At 42.7% G+C, this 23,940-nt stretch overlaps 1 protein-coding gene across 3 annotated transcripts in view; it reads left to right on the forward strand.

Annotated features, from left to right (window-relative positions):
• Positions 1 to 23,940, forward strand: part of SLC11A2 (solute carrier family 11 member 2) — a 64,702-nt gene that overhangs the window by 29,952 nt on the left and 10,810 nt on the right. For all 3 annotated transcript variants that reach the window (XM_066584383.1, XM_066584384.1, XM_066584385.1), the window contains 7 exons: positions 641 to 799; positions 2,908 to 2,997; positions 4,874 to 4,993; positions 9,809 to 9,958; positions 11,137 to 11,210; positions 12,381 to 12,534; positions 17,069 to 17,122. In XM_066584383.1, the coding sequence (XP_066440480.1) occupies positions 641 to 799; positions 2,908 to 2,997; positions 4,874 to 4,993; positions 9,809 to 9,958; positions 11,137 to 11,210; positions 12,381 to 12,534; positions 17,069 to 17,122 (801 nt within the window). The remainder of the gene's footprint in view (positions 1 to 640; positions 800 to 2,907; positions 2,998 to 4,873; positions 4,994 to 9,808; positions 9,959 to 11,136; positions 11,211 to 12,380; positions 12,535 to 17,068; positions 17,123 to 23,940) is intronic.

Consider the following 23,940-nt stretch of genomic DNA (forward strand, 5'->3'; position numbering starts at 1 on the left):
GAGAAAAACAAAAGAAAGAACATGTGAATGACCCCCAGAGGTCTTATGTGACGTCATGGGGGACATAAATGGTAAAAAAAATAGTTGCAAAAATAAGTAAAGAAAAATTACAGAATAAAATAAAAATATATACTTAAAAAAAAAGAAACACGCCAACCAAAAGTGTCCCCGAATGCACCCTGTAATCCAAAACTAAACAAATTATATATCAAGACATCAGAAACAAAATGAGGAACCCATTCCTGTACTTATTTTTAAAATTAGTATATTTATGCTAAAATAAATTTATAAATTAAAAAAAATCTTTTATTTAGCTTTTTACCCCTAATACAATGGGAAAAAGTCAATGAATAAAGATATAAAAAAATAGCTTTATATGTCACTGGAAAAAAAACCCTACCAATAAAACCACCACATGGGTAAAATCCCTAAAAAGTGATACGCCCTTTTGGACCAAAACCTCCTGGTCCTTTAAGGATCTGAAGCATATTCACTTTCAATAAGGGAAAGTGTCCCATTAAGGTTTCACATGTTGGCTGTTGCTCTGGTGTCCCGGCCAACATTGGTTTCATTGCTAAATGTGTTTTATCAGCTTAACTTTATAGTTTTTTTTTATTATGAAAAATTTTCTGCCTTCCAGTCCAGAGATGTAAACCGTTCTAACAAGAAAGAAGTGCGAGAAGCCAACAAATATTTCTTTATCGAGTCAAGCATAGCCTTGTTTCTGTCTTTCCTAATCAACGTCTTCGTGGTGGCAGTGTTTGCTGAGGCTTTCTTTGGAAAAACCAATATGGAAGTGGTAAGGCCTTTATTTGATCATCGAAAACGGCTATCAGGCTTCAGTCAGTACTTTGTATCCTGGTGCCTTGTGGAGTCAGAGCATTGGAAACAAAGTGTGCTGTCTTCTGTTGTTCATCATCAGTGTGATTCGGTATAATGTATATTAAATATAATAGCAAAAGGGATCTTATAGTTGTTTTATTAAAAACTGATTGAAACCGCTCAGATGCAGATTGTATAGTTTAGGGCAGACTCCTCCTCTTTTAATACCATCCTGCACCCTGACATAAAGTAGCACACCAAGAGCCGGCCTTAAGGCCTATTTACACAGGACGAGTGTTGGGCAAGCGATGCCCGACACTCGTCCCTGTCTCTCCGCGCTCCTGTGCTCCTTTTATGCTGCATTAGATGTTGACTGTCTAATGAAATAATTTTGAAGATAATTTAGCAATAATGTTTTTACAATCTGCTTTTGACTATTTCCCGCGCTGCATTATCCCCTTCCTGCCACAGGACGTAACTGTACATCCTGGCAGAGGGGTACTGAACGCAACAGGACGTACAGTTACGCCCTGAGGATAGTCTGCGATCATAAAGAGATCTTGTGCTATCCGGCAGCGGAAGCCAGCTGTCACCGATAGCCAGCCTCCCACTGCAACAGCGGGGGTGCATTGGGACAGTGACCCCTGCTGTTAACCCCTTCCCTGCCGTGATCCATGTAGATCGCGGCGTGTAAAGGGTTCTGTGAAGTCATCGGACTCTCGCGATTTAATTACAGGCATCCTGCATTGCCAGTGCCTGTGATCGCTAATGCAAGCGATAAGGCATTGTAGGATGGAAGTACTGCAATGCCTTATCATAGTGATTATAGATGCTATTGTTCAAGTCCCCTACAGGGACATAAAAAGTGTGTTTAAAAAAAAAAAAAAAAGGAAAATAAATCCCCATTTTTGTGCTTTTTCCCATATTGGCATAACTTATTTATTTATTTATTTATTTTTTTTTTTAATTAAAATCCCACCTATTTGGAATCACCGTATCTGTAACGCCACATACAATAAATTGAACACACTTTTTATTCTGCACGGCAAAAAGCGTTGGGGAAAAAAAAAACTGAGGCAAAATGCTTTTTTTTTTTTTTTTTTTTCATTTTGCCTCATAAAAAACCACAATGAAAGTGATCAAAAAAGCCGCATGTACCCCAAAATAGTACCAATTAAAACTACAGCTAGTATTGCAAAAAATAAGCCCTCACAGAGCTCCGCCCATGAGAAAATAAAAAAGTTACAGGACTTTGAATGCAGCGACTTTAGAAAAAAAAAAAAGTTTACAAAAAAAAGGGGTTTTTATTGCGGAAAAGTGGAAAAATCTAAAAAAAAAAAAGCATTTTGGTATCGTTGTAATCGTACCGTCCCGCAGAAAAAATGTATTGTCATTTATGCTGCATGATTAACGCTGTAAAAAAAAAAATCTATGGCAGAATTGATTTGTTTCTCTCCCTGCTATTATAAAAAAATTAATAGAAGTTTTACAATATAGTCTATGTACCCAAAAATGGCACCGATTTTAAAAACTACAGTTCACAACGTAAAAAACAAGCCCTTATACGGCCTCGTCGATGGAAAAATAAAAAAGTTATGGCTTTTAAAAAAATTTAAAAAAAAAAAAAGGAAATGAAAATCCGCGAAAAATCGTTGTGTACTTAAACCCAAAATAGGCCATATGCTCAAGGGCTTAAAATGACTTGAATTGAGTCAGATTTTTTTTTTTTTTTTTTCCTTTCGTCCACCCAAGCATTATGCGATGAGGAGCCCAAAAATGGCAAAGACCGCCAAGGGGAAACAGAGCTCAGAAGAACACTGCAGCCCCTCTTTTCCAGTGATCAACGCAATCCCCACTGATCGATACTCTTGATATATCTCTACGACATATCAAAACTTAGTTGAAAGTGCAGCTACTCTTTACATTTTTTTGTTCTGCATGGGTTAAGTGTTATTTTTGCAGATAGGTCATATCATGTGCTAAATTTATATTTCAGAATATTTGTTGTGTTTCTGAATCGCCCACTCGCCTGTTTCTACTAAGTATTCACTGTTTGTTTGTTTTTTTGTTTGTTACCCTTCTCAGTCTACACAGTGTTTTAATCAAAGCAGCAGTGGCCAAGGTGCTTTATTTCCCAACAACACAGACCCTTTAAAAGTGGATATTTACAAGGGGGTGAGTATATCTTGAAATGGAAAGTTTACTGATATGTAAAGCTTTTTTTTAAAACTAAATTTGCACTTCCAACATGATTGTGCCATATGTATTTTAATACCGCGTTTACCCCGATAACAAGCCCTGCCCTGATTTCGTGGGGTGGGGTTGAAATATAAGACCTCTGCCGAAAAATAAGGCAATCCGAGTCGGCGCTCAATTAACCAATCACAGCCATTTAAGAATATAGTAAAATGAATGGCTGTGGATTGGTTCATTGAGCGCTGGCTCTGATTGGCTGATGCGGTGCTCAATGAGCCAATCAGAGCAATTTCTTGCTTGCGGCGGGGTATTCAAGCCCCGCTACCAAGAAGAAATGCTCCGTTGGCGGTACACGAAAGCCTACAGCAGTGCCGCAGCCCAGTGCGAGGGACCCAAACGCCGTCTACTAGGTGAGTATTAGGACACCCCCTGAAAATAAGACCCTGTGCCTCTTTTGGGGCAAAAATTATTTGACAGTGTCTTCTTTTTAGAGAAACATGACAATCTTAATATTATGAAGGTTGGCATGAACGGTACATATTCTCCTTGCAGAGATCCAGCTAGTAGGAAGTCTTAAAGGTAACATTCCTTTGAAAAAATATATACCAGATAGTTCTTCCTCATAAGAAAGTCATATATTGCCTATATGACTGTTAGACATGTTTCAAGACTATTTAAAGTGCTGGACACTGACTTAAGTCTCATGTCCACGGGCGGCTCGGATTCCGCATGCAGAAGCCTGCAGCAGAATCTGACCCTGCACGCAGCCAAGGATCCTGCTTACCCGTCCAAGTCTTCTGTTTTCTTCACTGCAGATGTGTGCGGAAGCACCCGTCGCCGCGGACATTGGGCCTTACTTGGTGGCCAACTATAGCTGACACTAGCTAATTTTGACTAGATAAATGCCATAAAAGCAACCGGTCACCAACTATAAGCACCATAAACTAAGTTATGGTGCTTATAGTTTAGGTGATGTGAAGTCTACAAAGTCTCTTCTACTTACCCAGTCCCTAGTTCCTTCAGTGTTCCCCGCTGAAGTCAGGACTTACACATCTAGCGTGACTCTCCTCAGAAGGCTGTGTGTGTGTACGCCACCTCATCTCTACAGGAGTGCATTTGCATAGTCTCCAGAAAAAAGTCATTCTTGCTGACTTGCTGGTAACACTGGATGAACGAGGGATGGGGTAAGTCGGTAAAGAGACTCCCAAGACTTCACATCATCTAAACTATAAGCACTATAACTAAGTTTATGGTGCTTCTAGTTGGTGACAGGTTCCCTTTAACCCTTTTCAATCCAATTTCCCTGCCACCCGCATGCTCGCCAACTCTTATTTATTTTGGGTGGGAAAGTGCGTTACAGATTTCTTGGAATTGCTCAACAGAAACACTTAAAAATTTGCTGTCATAATGATTTTAATAGCTTTTTTTTAAAATTAATTAATTTCCAGTCCAGCGTCGGCCCTTGTCCGACATTAAGATGTCCTTGCTTAGCTCTGATGTCGGAGGCTGTTCTGCATATGTATGCTTCATCGAGGGGCTGTCCTGTATACTATGTTTGCTCTCAGTAAGAGACACAAAGTAATCTTGTAGATATGATACCTTTTAATGGCTAGCATACATGGACAGAACAGCCTATGGCATTTGAGCACTGTCCTGCATAGTGTTAGAACCATGTGTCTGACCTCGTCCGACATCAGAGCTATACAGGGAAATCCTAATGTCGGCCGAGGTCCAACACTGGATTGGGAAGGGTTAAGGCATATTCATCTTTGTATGAATTTCTTGGGCTTTCAGAGCAAGACAAGTTTCTAATGTATTTTTATCTTTGATTTACCTGTGGTTTCTTCGGTTTTAGGGCGTCGTTCTAGGGTGCTATTTTGGACCTGCTGCTTTGTATATTTGGGCAGTGGGGATACTGGCTGCAGGTCAGAGCTCAACTATGACTGGCACTTACTCTGGACAGTTTGTCATGGAGGTAAGAAAATATGATTCCTGTGATGTTATACTTATCTGGGAAAACAAATTCTTGAACTTATGGCACTGTATTTGGTGACATCTACGTCACATGAGGTCATGGTGTCATTTTTTTTTTATTGGTTCCTTTTACCTTAGTTACATGCACAGGACAGAATTGTCAAAAAAGAAAATCCACCATTACTTTTTGAGCGGTGGTGGTGGTGGTGGTGGTCTGGCTGCTGGGAAGCCCAGCAATCATGAAAATGAAGGGGCTGCAGAGCTGATTTAAGGGCTTTTGGCAGTTGGACCACCACAGTTAACCTTACCAAAGCAGTAAAGTAGTTGCTGTAAAATATTTACAGGTCTGCTGGTTCTCCTTGAGGAGATTCAGCTGAGTGTTAGAGGGGCATTCCGGGCACAGACTAACATTTTAAAATGGAATGTACATTATCCCAATAAGTCATTTCGCTGTACCTCGTCTAGCTACTTTCTTCTTTTTCTATCTATGTCACATGATTCTCCGTCCAAAATATTCACCACTTCCTCTGACAGCTTCTCTGCGTTTGCTACTTCCTCCCCCATCCATAGCCTCCAACATCCTGTGAGCAGTGCATGATGGGAAGACAGGGGAGGAAGCTCTGCGCTGTATTGCTCATGTGCAGTTCGGAGTGCTGGAAATTCCTGTCTGCCGGTTTCCGCAGGCTTTCTCTGAGTTAGAGGGACGCTGATGCTAATAAGTTGTAGGACCTGTGAGCTGTGGGCGGAGCTACAGTGCTGGCCAGTAAACAAGCTCTATGCATGCTGGGAGTTGTAGCAAACAGTCTGCTGCTGTGTTTACTGCGTAAGTGATGCATGTTAACACAGCGGCAGATCGGCACCTGCATGGGGTACAGAGCAGCGGATAAAAGGTACAGGTTGCCACTACTAGATTTCAGCATTTTCAGAATTTCCATTTTGTGCCTGGAAAACCCCTTTTAAGGAACTTTTACATGGGATGACTGTTGGGCACTGAAGCGCATGACAGCCATCCCAACGACTATCGCTAATGTGCTTTCACACAGAAGTGATAGTCGTTTAATGTATGGACGTGGAGTGTGCCAGAGATCTCTTCTGGGCGCCTGCCTCCGTTCACTGAGAAAAAACAATGAATGACTGCCTGTTTACACTGAGCAAGGACTCGCTCAGTAATTTTGATTCAGTGAGCTGAAACGAAGCGACTAATGAGCAGTTTCTCTCTCCGTACCCTCTGGGGTCTCGCGTTTACACCGTACAAATCACTTAAAATTGCTAATTTGAGCAATTTTTCGGCTGGTAGTTGGTCCATGTAAAAGTACCCTGACAGACAGTACGCCATGGAGGAAAAGTAGCAAATTCTTTCCTTCAGAAGGAAGAAAACCTGGTTCTCTAGTGCCACCTATAGGTTTTTACCTGGTAAGTCTATGTCTGACTCTTAAAAGAACCTTAAATGGGCCTCGTGTGGCGCTGAGTGTTAAGGCAGCAGAGTGCAGTCCTAAGCTCTCACTCACGACCTGAAGGTTGACTCAGCCTTCCATCCTTCCAAGGTCATTAAAATGAGTACCCAGCTTGTTGGGGGCTAATAAACAAATGAATAAATCTAAAAGCGCTGCAGAATAAGTTGGCGCTATACAAATAACAAGTCCCTTCCCACCTTACCTTCCCTTGATACAGGACTAGGGTTATTAGTCAAACCAGACATCCATCTGTAGATAACTGTTTCAGAGTTCTACTGAAAGAAGCTAAATTTCAAGGCAATTACTAGACGCAAACCTTAAACCAGCGCAGGGTGAACAGCCGTACAATAACTATCACATGCATACATTGTATGGGTATAAAATACAGTACATTGGTATAGTGTAAGAACCTGGCACTATACCAATGCCCAGTAAAGTGGCATTAAAAAAGCAATAGACAAGTAAGAGGAGGGACTGAAAAAAGGGATTGGAAGGGAAATCGCAGGCTCTTAAAGGGTTCTTGCCCCTTGTCAGTACAAGCTAGGTGAGATGCCTTTTGGCAGCTCCGGGTAAGTTACTGATTCTCATTGAGGAAATTCATGGCGTGAGCTGACCGGCAAACTGTCTGCCAGCTCTTCCCAGTGATGCTTACTCCTGAGCTGTTACACAGAAGCTAGTATCGTTGGCATCTCTGACCATGCTGCCGGAATGGAAGCGGAGCGGGCTGAGGAGCGTTCTTTCCCCTATCCGCCTCTATTCACTGTAAGCAGAAAGTCCTTCAAAAGTGAACAATTGCTGTTTACACCAAATGACACGATGTTCAGTTTTCTGCATGCATTTACACGGAATGATTATCCACCAAATTCCTACAGGAGCACGGGAATGTGAACAAGATCGTCCCGTGTAAAAAGGGCCGTTACAAGCAATGCTGCCTCGGAACAACGTATGCAAATTAGTTCTTCTCTGAGGTAAAAATCTGTCTCCCCAAGTTACCCTGATAGTCAGTGAGAGCAAGTACCTTGCCCTGACAACTGGCAGGAATCCAGAAACAGTTGACTACAGATGGCATATTTTGTATTTCAGTAGCGGTGAGCGATTCCAGCGACCTGATTGGTTGTTGAGTACACACCCCCCTTTGGAGATGTGCACGAGTGGGCGGCCCGTTAAATAAGTAGCAGCAGGGCCGTAGGAGGGTCGGCAACTAACCCTAATGCCTAAACCTAACCCTAACCCTAAACCCAACCCCCCCCGCGGGTCTCGTGAACTAGCACTCGTGCACAGAAACATTAGTCTGTCTGTATAACATAGTAACACCCCCCCCCCCTACTTTTTTCCCTTCTGTATTTCACTTTCCCCATTTATTTAAAAAATAAAGAAGTTACAAAAAAGGTTTATCAACTAGGTGAGAAGTAGCCATGATGGTAAAGTCAGAGGCCAGACACTGAAGGGTGAAAAGGATAGCTACTCCTATGTAGCATTCCACTTGATATGCAAATAATTGCAGCAGATTAATAGATAAGACCTGGGAAATTCTCTATGTAATATACATGCCAAGAGGAAGAGGGGAAAAAGTAATTCTAGAGGGCAGGCGGCTGTATAATGTTAACATGTAGTTGTTTTTTGGCATTCCGTACCTTTTATAAGTTGTGACTATTATAAAATATGCTATCGTGATATTTTTTTAACTAGCCCTCCAGTCTGTTAATATTAACTTGTTTAATTATACCTTGCCATCTGAAAAATTTTCTTCAGTTTAGTCATGTGATCTCATTTTACCCCCTCCCGCTTCCCTTGCCTCTCCCCCTCCCCTTCCCTATGAATTGCTTGCCTTTCTGTTATTCAAAGAGTCAGCAGAACTTCATGTTTATGAACTTACATGGAATGTACCCCACAGGGTGGAAAAAAATCCCATCATAGTTACTGCTAAGGATTACACGCCACTGTGACAGTTCTAATGAATCAGACAACGGTTCATCCTCCATAACTCTATACTTATGGGGTTTAGCTCTTTTTTTTATTTTAGGTAAATGTAGAGGTTCATGATAATTTCAGTGTCCTCCCAGCAGGCAGAGAGAGTACAGTCTCTAGCTGGTCATGTCATGCTGTGTTGATGCATCATGGGATTGATGGCACAGAATAGTGAAAAAGAAGGCAGGAAGAAAACTAAAGATCAAAATGGTTCCTGATAAGTATCAGTCAGTTGTATGTAATATTGTGGGAGGCTGCATTGCATAGGAGACCTCGAGAGTGACAGGCAATCAGGTGAGGGGACACACATGGAAAAATGTGTTTGCTCTTGAGTGCTTCTGTAAGTTTGAGTCCTAAATAGCAATGGTCTAATTGAAGGACAACACCAGAGGAGTAGCTACAAGTAAAATCTGGCCGCTTCTAACATGTCGGACTACCATAAAACATGTATAGCTGCAAGTAAAGTCCGGCTATTCATAACAAGTCACACTGTACAAGAGCATACGAAAAGTTTAAGCCCTACATACGGTATTAATGCACTAGTTAAGGAAAGACTACATATCCTATCCTGTGTAAGTAAGAGACAGGGCTGACACTCCAACAGTGGTCATGTTTGCCAGGCAAGTGGAACTCGTGTCTTATTATAGACTGACCTAACTTTAAATAGTGGCACATCGCTGTCAAGATGGCAGCTGGTAGTATTCAGGCATGTGTCTTGATGTAGTGCAGGGCTGCCAGCCATGAATAGACTTGTCTTACAGGTAGGTGGCATTTACAGCTTCCTTCCTTCTGTAGTGCAATTTGTGTGTTCTTTAGAATGGGGTCATACACATTAACTTTGTTTTTTCCTCCCAATGCGGGAAACAAATCTCAACACGTCCTTTCTTTGGGTGTGCCCTTGCATCGCCCATTGTCTTCAATGGGGCAGGCGGCAGCATCACACCATGTACTAGGTGCAAGATTTCCCCATTGAAAACAATGGGAGAAACTCTGTGATCCGCCGCCGCAGCTGCCAGCCACGCCGGACGATCGCTACTTCCCTGAAGTGATTTGAAGTGGTTTTGCTATAAAAATGCCTCGCATCTGCGGGAAAATCACATGATGGCAAACGTGATATCGAGTTGTGATTCACGGCCCGCTATCGCACTCGTCCGTGTGTAGTTGGCCCTCCGACTGCAGTGCCTATAAATAGGGATATGGAGAATATCACAAAAGGTGGAAAATGTTTAAACTCTATTGCAAAAATGATTGTCAGCCCATAATACATCTGTTTATAAGAAAAAATGGTGCAAAAGAAAAAAAACTAATCTATAAAGGCATCCATGGCCTCTAATAATTCTTTCTAATTGCTTCATTGCTAATGGACATTGGTGTTTTTTGTTTTTATTGAATAGGGTTTCCTGAACTTGAAGTGGTCACGATTTGCCCGGGTGGTCCTTACCCGATCCATTGCAATTACCCCAACTTTGCTTGTTGCAATTTTCCAAGATGTCGAGCACCTAACGGGAATGAATGATTTTCTCAATGTGCTTCAGAGTCTTCAGGTGAGAGAAGTGTATACAGCAGGTACGGTTTAGCATACTGTAGTCGTAGACCAAGTACATCCTATAGTGTCCTGTACAGTCTTGCTTGGGAATATATTTATGGTGTACCACATATTCAGTATAGTTACAGAGATAGTTTCAAATTAACCCCCTTAGGTAAATATACTGGTTCACATAATGTACTACACGGCTATAATCATTTAGTGAAATTGTTCTTAATTTCCAAAAATGTATTATTGAGCAAATTACTTAGGCACTACATGCTGCAACAAGTGGCCACTTAACCCCTTTAGGACTTGATGTATTTTGGCCTTAAAGAAGCAGCAATTTTCTCTTTCTTTCTTTCTTTTTTTTTTTTTTTTTTTCATTGCCAGATTCTGAAAGTTGGTTTTTTTTGGCAATGGAGTTAGCATTTTTGACCTCCTTTTTGGCCTTCAGAACCACAGCAATTCATTTTGGTATACACCCACATATGAGAGGACGCAATATGTACCAAGAAACATTGTCTCCACCACCATGAACTGTTGATACTTGACATGAGGGGTTCATTGATTTATGCTGCTTGTGCTACATTTCGTACACTGTAACACAAATCTGGACTCACCTGAGCAGTGGAAAAACGAATGTTTGCACTCTTTTGCCCACTGGAGTCTTGCTTGCCTATTTGTCAGAACGATTCTTGACATCCTTCTTTGACCCCTTTTTGTCAACGGGTTATTTACATCCACTAGATCCCCTTTTGCTGGATGTTCGTTTTTCCTTGATCACACCATTCTCTGTGTACACTCCACACCCTCGCATGAGAAAACCCCACAGGGTTGGCAGTGTATGAAATCCTGGCCCCTGCTAGGCTACCACTGATGACCAGGTCTCGTTCAAAATCACTCAGCTCACTCGATGATCTCATTTTAATGTGGAGTTACAGTGAAACTGAACCATGCAGAACTTGCTAGTTTGACTTTATGCCGGAGTCACGGGTCTAATTTCTTTGCAGGGAGGCTCCATGTGTGAAAGGGCTGGTGCCTCTAATCTAGTGGCCATTCAGAGTATACATACAGTTCAGCTTTCTGCAAGTGTATAAATATATCACAATTTTAATTTTTTTTCTATCTATATTTGTTTCCATGGTTTCCTTCTTTTGCTATAGGACTGATTTCCTTTTTCTCATTTTATTTAAGCTTCCGTTTGCTTTGATACCAATATTGACCTTTACGAGTCTTCGGTCTGTGATGAGCGACTTCGCAAATGGATTGTAAGTATAAAATTGTCTTTGGCGCTGCTCAGTGTGCATGATTATAACCGATGTCATGCATTGGAGAAATATTTGCAGATAATATAAAGATACCCATCAGATTGGAGTTCGCCGGCTCTGTATTTCTACCTCAGTGGTATGAACAGATTTTGGATCACCTGGCTAAAATTGAGTAGAATCAGTATGATCTCTTTTGAAAAATACAACTCATTCCACAAAAAACGAGCGACGTTGATGAATAAATAAAGGAGTTACAATTTTTTTAAAGGGGGTAGGGAAAAAAAGGGGGGGGGGCACATCATTAGGGGGTTAAATAATGTACTACATTCTCTGGGTCATTACGAATGCTGGAATACCACATGTGTAATTTTGTTTTTAATTTTTTACAAAGTAAAGGGAGAAAAGGTGGTGGTTTGGCGTTTTTGTTTTAATTTATTTTTTATAATTTTTTAACTTTTTTAAAAATTTTTGTCCCTTTTAGGGAACTTCCAAAGAGACCCATCAGGGCCCCCTAATCACATTGTGGAGGTCCGATAATGACGACAGAGATCAGAGGTTTTCTCTGTTCTCTGCTGTATAAGAGCTGGTGCCCGGCTATCCTCAGACAGAGGGAGCCCCCTCTCTCTTTCAGCTCTTAACATGCTGCGGTTGTATAGACTTCAGCATGTAAAGGGTTATACAGCTGAGATCGGAGGTCTTCTGTAAGAACTGATGCCCGGCTATCCTCTGACAGCTGAGCACCAGGGACCTGCCACAGGGACCATTGGCGGGCTTCTCACAAGCCGATGGTCTCCGTGGCTACCTGTAAACAAAACCGGGCAGGAGTTTAAAAAAAAGAAGCGGGAAGTTGCCGGCAGATCGGTAATATCGTTGTGCACTGTTCTTTGTGGGTCTGTGCAGGCAGAGCACACTGCCACAGCTTATGACATTGTGCTCTGCAGCTCCCATAGTGAAACATAGCCCGGAAATCTTCCAGGCTATATCACTATGGGCAGTGGAGCTCGTCCCGGAAAATTTCCAGGCGTGCCACTGAAGGGGTTAAGGGCTTAGATACTGATAACCTGTCCTTGGGATAGGTCATCAATATTAGATTTAAAATACTTTGTGTTTTTAAAGGGATATTTTTTCTTGGTCTTAAAACATAACTATACTTTTTTTTTTTTTCTTAAGGTTCTTTAAGATCGCTGGTGGCATCCTTATACTAATAGTATGCTGCATAAACATCTACTTCGTGGTGGTGTATGTGTCTTCTCTCGGTCACGTGGGATTTTATGTGGGAGCAGCCATCTTGTCAGTTGTCTATCTGTGCTTTGTAGGATATCTGGTAAGTGTAACTATGCTGGTTGTGTATATGACTCTTTCAGTCATATGCCATCCTTTAGTATTTAAGAAAATACAGAGCTTCCCTCGGTTCTTTCACATTGTTCTCTAATGTAGTTGATACATCTAATTAAATTTACAGAAAAAAATAATTTTCCCAAGTTTCCCACTATGTTCCCGTTACTTGTGTCACTTGTTAACTGATACCGCCCTCACTGCTCAGAACAAAAATCTCCAATTAGGTTGTAAGTCTGTCCTCCTTCCTCACATCTATGGGGCAATTGTACAGGGTGGTCAAGCATTCTCGATGCAAATTTTTGGGGTTAAGAATAAGAGCAGGTAGCAAGAGGATGGCAAATGTGGAAATGGAGAAGAATAGTGATTTTTGTGTATCTTCCATTTTGCATGATTTGAATACCTTGTGGCATGAAACAGTGGTATTCTATTTTATCCAGAATGCATGATAAATGTGTCTGCACTGGAAAGTGATGAGTTTTGGTCATTTTTTTATGTTAAAGAGAAATTTGGTAACTTAATATTCGGGCCCTAGCATTTTAATTTGGCACCACTTTTGCAATTTTAGTAGCCAACACCATTTTTTTACTACTTTGTCACATTACTAAGGTCAGCTGATCACCATGACACCATGTCCGTCAAAATGCCGACTTCCACGAACCGATCACTGCATTAGGAACAGGTATCGCTTGACAACTTGTGATCAGTAATGCGGTACCACATGATGACCACATCACAATATGCACACAAAAAATGGCCAAATACTTAGTATTATATAACATAGGGGGTGCAGATAATGCACCCTATCCACCACCATGCAGGCAGCCAAAGTGCTGTCAGGAGGAGCATAGGCGCAGGTTACTGATGACCGCCACTCATACGTCAACCCTATATGGAGGGGGAAGCTGCCCAGTACCATACTTGCACATACAATCTATCACACACATTGTAGCCCATATATATTATGGTGTCAGGTCACACAGTACGTGTAGTGTGCCATGCAGAGTTCACAAGTGACGCCATATTTCACTGCATATAGGTGGCCCGCACTGGCAGCCCGGGCTCCTCCAACGTTCAGAGCTGCGCTTCATGTAAAAACTACTTATAAACAATTCTTGATAAATGCGAGGTATTGGTTAATATTTTGGCCAAAATACACAATCCCCGTCAAGGCTCCTCGTTCACTTGTGAGTCCCTACACTAACCTAAGTTAGAGATACAGAAGCATAAAAGAGGACATAAGCTGACAAAAAACACACAAAATGCTCTTAGATAATGTGCTGACCTCTCCTCTGTGCAGCAAGAGACAACGTTTGGCAGTCATCAGTAAGTGTGGTGACTTGAGTAACATTAAGCAGATTATTGATGTCTGGGAGGTGTGGTGCCAGAATTTCTGAAACTGTTGTACTTGTTGGCTGTTCCCGAAGACTGGTTAAACCATGGACAGATGTTCGACAGAAGCTCACACAGCGGCAGTCCACTTGTGATTGATCCTGCGGTCTAGCATCGGGTGACACGTCTGGAATCTCAGCAGCAACATTTCAGTGGACCTACTGACCCAACAGTACAACAGCGGGAAAGTTGGACAAATTTCTACAAAGACCACGCAGCGTATTTTCCGTCAACTGGACGAAAGACCGACAAGAGTGACCATGTGTGGGCCCAGGGAAGATGCCAATGGACTTGGGACACATGGCAGAAAGTTGTCTAGAGTGAAAAGTCCCTTTACTGCTGAATCATATGGTTGGCCAGTTCCGCATCTGGTGCAAACAGCATACACTTGTATCCCATAGGTGCGCCATTTGGGTTCAATAGGCCCGTGTTGGCGGTGTTCTGGTCTGAGAGGCTTTTTCTGACATGGTCTAGGACTATTTGTCATCTTAACATAATCCTTAAGTGATGAGCGCTATTGGGACCTATTAGCTGACCATCTGCACCCATACCATCAGGAAGTCTTCGCCGACCACAGTGCCATCTTTCAACAGGACAATACTCTGTGTCATTGAGCTCGGATCACCAGGGACTGGTTGGAAGAACAGAACTATCAATTCACACTGTCTTGGCCTCCAAACTCACCGGACAGTAACCACATTGAACATGTTTGGAATATGCTGGAAAGGGCTGTGAGATCTGCTTCCACTTATCTGCAAAATGTGCACCAACTGTCGCAGCTGCTGCAGCGGGCATGCATTGAGATGAGGATGGAGGATATTCACCACCTTATGGAATCTGTTTCTTGAAGTGTGAATGCAGTGATTGTTCAAAAAAAGCGGACCCACCTGTCATTGAGTAGGTGTTCGTAATACAGTGAATGTTCAGTGCAAATAGGCAGATTGTAGGCTTGAAGTGGTTAATGGGGTCATTATTGGAGAATTATGGCCACTTTCTTCTAAAAACAGCGCTACCATAGTCCATAGATTGTGTGTGGAATTGCAGATGAGCCTCGAGAACAGGTGTGCTGTTTCTGGAAGAAAGCAGACATTTCTAATTCTGTGTAAAGGTACCATTCCCCAGGGCTGATTAAGCAATTTATGAATGCATTAGTGCTAATTCTGAAGTCTTCAAGTATTTAAAAAACTATCGGCAAGGAAGATCAGGGGTGGCATTTCCCTGAGAGTCCCTGGGTCAGGAAATTAATGCAAGATGATGAATCCCTGAGGAGACTGCTACCAACTGAGAAGCATGGGAGAGTTTCTTTGACTTAGGCCGCCTGCACACGAGCGTTCCGGATTCCGCTAGCGGATTTTCACGCGCGTATGGTACCTAAATGTGCTTGCGGATAGGTGCGGATGCGTGAAAAATCACGTGCGGATATACGCGGATGTGTTGCGGAAAAAAACCCGCAGAAAAACCAGCAGACACCCCCTTATTGTAAACCCAACCCCTAGAGAACTGCCCATTCCTTGGAAAACAGCTTAAGGCCGGCTTCACACGAGCGTGACGGGCTCCGCCGCGGAATATTCCGCGAGGAAGCCCGTCACGGCGCCCCCCAGAGACCCCATACTTACCAACGGAAGATAGCGTGAAGACGCTTCCCCGCCCACCGCCACCGCGTCACATGAAGCGACCAGCCGTGTCACGTGACGCGCCGACCGCGTCATATGACGCGGCGGCGGTAGGCGGGAAAGCGTTTTCTCGCTATCTTCCGCTGTGTTACAGCGGGAGATAGCGTGAACGGACGGCTTCCATTGACTGCAATGGAAGCCGTCATCGCGTACACCCGCGGCAAATAGAGGATGCCGCGGGTGAGGACGGGAGATTTCACAGTGCGAAATTCCGCGGTGGAATTCCGCATCGTGAGCATTGTGCTATTAGGTTCAATAGAACCTAATAGCAGCGGGCAACGCAGCGGATTTTCGCCGCGAATTACGCGGCGTAAATCCGTTCGTGGGAAGGAGGCCTTAAAACCAACACCCAGACTCCGTTTTGTCCCTCTTGCTTGTGCGAGCACCGTTAAATTATTGATGTCTTTGTGGGCATGGTTGATCCATGTAACTTTTTTCAGGCGCTTCTCCAGCGTGACTTTATTTCAGTCACTGCAAAAAAATTCACAAGAGGAATTCATTACTACAGATTTTGCATTCTTACATCCTGCATTGGCAAGAAATACTACCTATCTCCCTCTACAAATTTGCCTGTGAAGCTCTGCTGTGTGTTGGGACGCCTCCTACCATGCCTACTTCCTGTAGTCATAGCAACCAGTGACTCCATCCGCAGCTGCACTGCGGATGTACTGCGTGAAAAAACGCACCCATTCACTTGTATTGGAGGCTTCACGCGCAGAATCCGACCCAAATTAGGACAGGTTGCAGATTTTTTCACGCGCGTGAAAAAACGCGATACAAATCCGTCCGTCTGGGGACAACTGCGGATCCTCATAGGAGTATATTGGCTGCGGTCTGGGGCAGATAATGTGCCTAAAATAACGAGCTGGAAATTCCGTTCGTGTGCAGGCACCTTTAGTTAATGGTTTCTTGGGTAATTACAAGGAAGTGGCTCAGCATCTTCTCAAGACCTACCAGAACTTCATATTTCAACTCTCTCCTCTTCTGGCAGACCTCAAGAATGGTACCCACTTCTTGTCTCGGTCCCTCAGAGGCGCGCCAAAATACATGTTGTAGGCATAGCAGAAAGTGCTGCTTTCCATGAGTCGATGACCGAGTTGATGCTCAGGAGTACAAAATCCTGTAGACCTTATAAGCCAGTAGGGTCAGTCCAGCAGCCGCCCAACTTCTCAGGGTATATTCAGATGCGACAGATTTGCTGCAGAATTGCCTGCGCTCCACACCTCTAAATGGGCTTTTCTGCAGCAAGTGCTTGCATTTCCACAAACCCTGAAATTCCTGCAACAAATCTGTCATGTGAACTTACCCTCCTTAGTAGGCAGAAAATGTATTTTCAGCTGCATGGCTTGGTATTTCTCCGTTATCTGACGCTTGCACCCGTATCCATAAGCAACTCCAGTAGTTTTGCGGTTTGACATATTTCTATTGTTCTAATAGTCTTTTTCATTCTTCTTCCAGACATGGCAATGTTTGGTTGCCTTGGGCCTGAAGTTCCTCGAATGCGGCCAGACGGTAAGCATCCATCAAATAAGGCTTGCCGAAGATTATGCTGATTCCTCTATTACTTACTAAGGGATTGAAGTCTATCTGGGCATGGCAAGTAGCCATCAGAGCCAGTGTGTTTCTATGGTTTACTGTGTGAACATACCAAAATGTATGTGCAATTTGCACAGAGGATGTTATGTATGTTATAAATCATGCTTGTATAGTTCTTTAATTTCTTATTTAACACACTCTACATAACCGATATGTCATTTACTTTAGTTGACGTTACACTGGATGCAGATATGTAAGCAGCAGAATAATAGTTTTTGGACTATCTAATGTGACCCTCTCAGATACGTCTGATGATAAAACGTCCTTCAACACATATGCACTTTACTCACAACGAACTTACACATTCTACATTCCACTACTGACACTTTTTATACTACATTTTTTATGCTATTGAAATCCCAGAATACACTAATGAATCTTCACTTAGGATCAATGCAATTCTCTAATGAACTTGTATTAGAAAGGAACATATACAACTTTACAAGTTAAGAATCCGCACTGCAGGTCAGTTTTGGGGTGGAGAAATTCTGCAGCCACGTGGATGACATTTCCTCAGATTTCCTCATCCACGTGGCTTGTATGGTAATCCACTGCCGATTTTACCCGAGCAAATCTGCAGTATTTCCACTTGGTGTGGACATATCCTAAGCTTGTCAAAATCGGCTGAAGCCGGATCCCAAGAACTTTTATCTCATCTCCTTCTGTATCTCCAGATGTCACAAGATTCCTTGTGAGTGAATTTCCCCACTTTAGGCCTTCTGTCCTCGGGCGTAGCAATATCCCGTGGCAGATCTCCGCTGCGGAAGTCGCCACCGGGGAGCAGGGGAGAGCTGACAGCTCTCTGTGCTGAGCCTTTCTGACAGATAGGCTCATCGCAGCATGCTGCGAATAAAATCCTGCGAGCAGAGAATCGCTATGATTCTCCGCTCGTGGACAGCGGGGCTGCACTTTCTATATAAGTCCATGGAAAGAGTTCACTGTGTTTCCCGCCGCCGGATTATCACCGTAGGAAATGCAGTGAAAAATCGCCCGTGGACAGGAGGCCTTAATCAAAGTTTCAAATATTACCGTACTTACTTAGACTATTGTGTTGTTAGAAATTTGTGGCCTTTGAAAAGCTGTAAGGCGAGGTTCATATCAGCGTTCCTTCAGCCGTTAATAACAGAGTGATGCAAACAAATCTGTCCAAAAATGGCTAATTTGTTTCAGCCTATATTCCACGGATTTGCTTTTTTTTTTTTTTTTTTTGCTGGTTTTAAACGTAGCTCTATTTTACAACTTTACATGCGTAGTTCCATTAAACTCAACACAAACTGAATAGTTTCTATTTGTGTCCGTTCACCCACAGAGTACAATGTAAAGACTCAAAGTGCTTTCCATATAGTTTCCTGTTTTTGTACAGAAAAAAAGTTCTGCAGGTCAGTTTTTTTTTTCCCATTAAAAAAACAGGAACAAGATGGAATTAGAAGCAAACAAACTAAATAAGTCCCATTGAAATCCATGAGGATTTTTCTGGATCTGTTTTTTTTTCTGTATGTTTTGAAACCTAAAAACTGAATACTAATATGAACCCAGCTTGTCCTTCTTTAGATACCTCTAATATCATTACCTCTTTTGTATCCGTATTGACCCAAAAAGTGTGAATATGTTATCTGTAGTGCATTGTCATAATACAGTGTAGAGATGTACTGGAGAGTAGTGGCTTTCTTTTCTAATCCATGCACCAGCACATTGACACGTTGATGATTGCGGCTGCTTACAGCGGAGCATTAACCCTTTCCAATCCGCTGTCTGACGTCTAAAGACATTAGGATTTAAGGCTGTACAGCTCCGATGTTGGAAGACGTCCGTCGGGGTTCTCTTACTGTATGTTGCCAGCCTCTCTGCTGTCGGAGCCTATCCAACGTGTCACCTCATGTAGTACTGGCTTTAGCCAGCAGATAGCGCCGTTGTATAATGGCAGAAAAAGAGTAAGCCCCCTGGGAAAACCAGGATACAAATTGGATTGGAAAGGGTTATGGGTGCGTTCACACGGAGCAGATTTGCTACAGAGTTTTTGCCGCTGAAAAAATTCACATCATTTGGTGAAAATTTTGTCACAGATTTTGGGGCAGATCTGCAGCAGAGTTGTATTCGGGGTGAAATCTGCTGAAAATCTGTTACAAAATCCTTACAAACGTTGCAGATATTTTCAGTGACCTACGTGGAACACACTCTACATGAAGGTTTACCTTTACATGACATGTCATATCAATGAGATAAGCTAGAAGATCTTACTGTGTCTGTGGGTTGTACATGTATCCTGCAACCACTGCTCATTGCTAGAATGAAGGGGCCTGGTGCTTCTCTGAGCATTATACACCTTTTGTCTTCTGACTCCAATGTCTTTGGATCTCCCATTCACTTCAATGGGACCTCGTGTATTATAGCGTCTCTGCATGGAATGGAGACTCAGTGATCTGAAGGTATATGCGGCCCAAACAATTCTAGTGGCCCTTCATTCTGAAGAGATGGTGGGGCTCTTGTGGCACAGAACCTCACTTCTCACAGTGGCCTGTCAGGAAATATTTAAACGTTATACTTTCTTTTTACTTAAAGGAGTTTTCCAAGGAAGTTCTATTGATGACCTATCCTCAGGATTGATCATCAACAGTTGATCTCTTAAGGTCTGCTGCTGGGGATCACAGCTGATCGGACGCCCTTCTGTCAGCACCAGTACATATGGATACGGAGCAGGAACTGCTGCTCTGACCCCTGTGTAGTGGTCGGTGCTTGTAATTGTAGGCACAGCTATCATTATAATCCGTGGAAGCTGCTTCTGCAGTTACAAGCACTGGCCACTTCAGAGAGGTTGGAGCAGCAGCTTCCGCTCTCTCCCCCTACTGACAGCAGGTGAATGATCAGCCAGCACCCTGAGTGGTGGACCTCACCTGATCAATAGTATTTCTTTAGAATACCTCTTTAAGATTACCTATAAGATACCTCTAAAGGGGTGGAGTTCTGTTAACTTTCACTAACAGTCAGTCCTTTTCCACTCTGTCATATACCATGTTTCCCCGAAAATGCCCCGAAAATATTTGCCCCAAAAGAGGCACTAGGTCTTCTTTTCGGGGAATGTCTTATTTTACTGACCTAGCAGGCTCTGTCCAGGTCCCTTCCACTGCCCGGCGCGGTTCCTGCAGTTCTTGGCCGCCCACACAGTATCACTTCCTAGTTATGGGATTCATAAATCCCGCCTCAACAAATAGCTGTGGTTTTTCGGGCGCTGCATTAATCGGCTGCGCCGCGGCGCTCAAAGGACCAATCGCAGCCATCGTGTCATGGAGGCGGGATTCATAAATTGGCTGAGCAGAGGCTCAGCCAATTCATAAATCTGACCTCCATGATGTGATTGCTGTGATTGTCTGAGGAGCACTGCTCAGACAATCAATGCAGCGCTCGATGTACCAATGTGATGGCTTTGATTGGCTAAGCTGTGGCGCTTGAAGAACCAATCGAAGCCATCGCTTAGTGGAGGCGGGATTTATCAATCCCTTAACCAGGAAGTGACCTTGTGTGGGTGGCCGAGGACTGTGGGAACCGCATGGGGGCTCTGGAGAGCAGCGAAGGGGACCTAGACCGAGCCTGCTGGGTAATCTAATCATTTCTATTTATTTTTTTATGTAATATAACTAGGGCTTATTTTCAGGCTAGGGCTTATATTTTAAGTTTCCCCGAAAGTCCTGAAAAATCAGGCTAAGGCTTGTTTTGGAAGAAACACAGTATAGGATATAGCTAAATGGAGAGCCAGAAACCTCACATCTGTAGACACCTAATGAACATCTTATTATAATACTTTAATATGGAGTTCTTCTACCTCCATCTTGGTCCTATTAAAGCATTCCCTCCTTTTACAAAAGCTTTACACTACATGTCCGCATTGGTCAATTGGGCTATAAGGCCTGGCTCTAGGTTAGTAAAACCGTTCACCCCAACGGTATTCCAGGAGCTCGAGGTCCTGTCTTGGCGCAGGTCACTCATCTTCTTCCACATATCAATCCATCTATTCTTTTTTGCTCTTACTTTATAATGGATGGAATAAAAATGTTCATGTTCTGAGCCAGCCAAATGGTAAAGTGTGATTCTTCATGCAGAGAGCATGTGTCCAGTGGTGGTGTGCGTTACACTACTCCATATACAGTATACCTCATGCGATATGTGCCTTCTAAAGACAAGTCTCCGGTGACTGCCTCCAACTCTCGCATGGTGTGGACGTGAACACCCATTCGTATGGAACCCTTTAATTCAAGCTTAAATAGAACTGTTGGATACTATATAAGGGCTTATTCACAGAAACATATTTGCGCTGCATATTGCGCGTGCAAACTTTGCAGTGAGTAGAACCTATTAATTTCAATGGGTTTGTTCAAATAAGCATACTTTGCGCAAAAAAAAAAGCAACATGTTCTATTTTTGTGTGTATTGCGCATGAAAATAGTACATATTAAACTTGCCCATTGAAATTAATTGGAGCATGCTGGTGTTATTTTTTTTTCTGTGAGCAATTGCGCAGGGCTTGCACGTGCAAAAAAAAATGCGCACACATGCAAAAACGCAACGCCCATTGCACAAATACGCAGCGCAAGTAAAAACGTTTGCACCCGGTGAGGCCGACCTAAGGCTTGTGTATATATGTGCGTGCACATGCTAAGATACAGCTACGTGTGTGATATAACTGGAAGAAGTGCTACTATGGCAACATTGCAACTGTGTTATATTTTGCAATATCGCTGGACTGACCCCCAAAAAAGACAACCATCTGATTTGGATGGTCCCGTGTAGCCTTCCCATATAGCCTGTATAATATGAAAACCTACTGCAGAGCACTGGTCAAAACTTCTGTACACTGGAGAAGTGGGTTTACAGAGACTTTCTCTCATTTCCTCATGTCTTGAACCTCTTCCAATAACGCTGAGAACACAGCCAGGCGCACCAAAAGTTCTAGTCTTGTTTGTCTGACTTTTCACTCCTAATTTTTTTTATTTTTCGCTTTAACCATGTAATGATGTGTTATGCTGAGGATGGTAAACTTACCTTCTAGTTTCCGTAGCCATATTGATTTAATTCTGTATGTATGTGCATCAGGCTAAATGAATCTAGTCACTTTTATATTCTAGAAATTGTGTTTAATTATAAGAACATCTGTTATTTAGCCCGTAATGCAGTACAAAGACAACCCCCATATGGAGTCTACTTGACATGAATGATTTTGAATCTTTCAATAAAGGATTTCAGATCAGGAGTACCTGGCGTGGTGTGTTTTATTTAAGTAGTTTTAAAGGGCCACTCCGGTGGGGGTGGGTTATTCATTATATAGCTATCCCCCCCAGTATATATAAGTGGGCTAGTGTACTTTGGTTAGTTCTTTCTTTCTAACTCCCAACCTCTTTTTCCTCTTATGGTCATGTGATCTCAGTTCTGACCAGCTCAGATCTGCTTGGGGTTGTGTGTTAGTGTCCTAGTCAATTTCTCAGTCTGTGACACAGGCCTTGGCTGCAGGGGGGCACAGTCATTTCTGTCAGAGTTATTGATGATGAATCGCACAGCTATGATGCAGCTTATCCTTCTGACTCTATACTTATTTAGAAGACAGTAGAAGAACTCCAGCGTGTGACAGGCAATGAAGTGAGGGGGGAAGAGATGGCCCTTTAACTTATAATATGACACACATCCTCACCATTGAGCAGTTTTACCATCTCCAGGCATGGACTGTGTTTAAGAAAAGTGTGCTTTGGGGGGGGATATATAGTTCTTGATTTGATTCAGTGGGAGTTATGCGCTTCAATGGGACAAGCCTGCAGTACACAGAGCAGCTTAAAAAAAAATAATATATATAAAATATGGTGGTCTGTGTACTCACAGGATCATACTTGGATGTGAATATTAACATAACATACTATGTTAGGCTGAAACAGTTCAGCTTCTTCCCTCCAATGTTTTTCTAGAAGAAGGCAAAAAAAACCCAATGAGGTAGAAGTTTTATTTTTCCTATACAATGTAAAAAAAAAATCCTTCCTGACTCCAATTTGGCAATCAGAATAATCCCCGGATTGCCGACCCTTCTGAGGTAATTAGTGACTATAACATATAACATTGTATCGCCCTAGAAAGACATTCAGGCCGATCTTGAACTCTTTTAGTGAGTTCACCATCACCACGTCCTCTGGCAGAGAGTTCCTTAGTCTCACTGCTCTTACAGTAAAGAACCCCCTTCTATGTTGGTGTAGAAACCCTCTTTCCTCTAGAGGTAGAGGATGCCCTTTTGTTACAGTCACAGTCCTGGTATAAACAGATGATGGGAGAGATCTCTGTATTGTCCCCTGATATATTTATACATAGTTATTAGATCCAACGCAGCTGTACGTAAACAGATTTGATTAAGTATTAACAGGTAAAGGGATGGAGCTTTGGAAACTTACTGATTTGCTGGTAAGCATATACATTTTAGTATTAAGGGGGTGGTGTGTATACAGGTGTATGCTTGATAAAGGCCACAGAGTGGCCAAAACGTCGCAGTGTACATCATTTTAAGGATGGAATAAAGGCAAGTTTTTTATGCATCTTAGCTACTCTGCTGCCGTCTATATCTTATTCTGCTGTCTGACGAGAGGAGGGAAGTTCGCCCTCATTACTGCTTTGCAGAAGTCACCTCCCCCATATATGCGGAAGTTCCTCGCCTGGGGCCAAACTTGAAGTGCTGTTGCATCTTTTACTTTATGAAGTATGTACCATGT

This window comes from Eleutherodactylus coqui, chromosome 1 (genome assembly GCF_035609145.1).
Source record: "Eleutherodactylus coqui strain aEleCoq1 chromosome 1, aEleCoq1.hap1, whole genome shotgun sequence".
NCBI classification, from domain to species: Eukaryota; Metazoa; Chordata; class Amphibia; order Anura; family Eleutherodactylidae; genus Eleutherodactylus; species Eleutherodactylus coqui.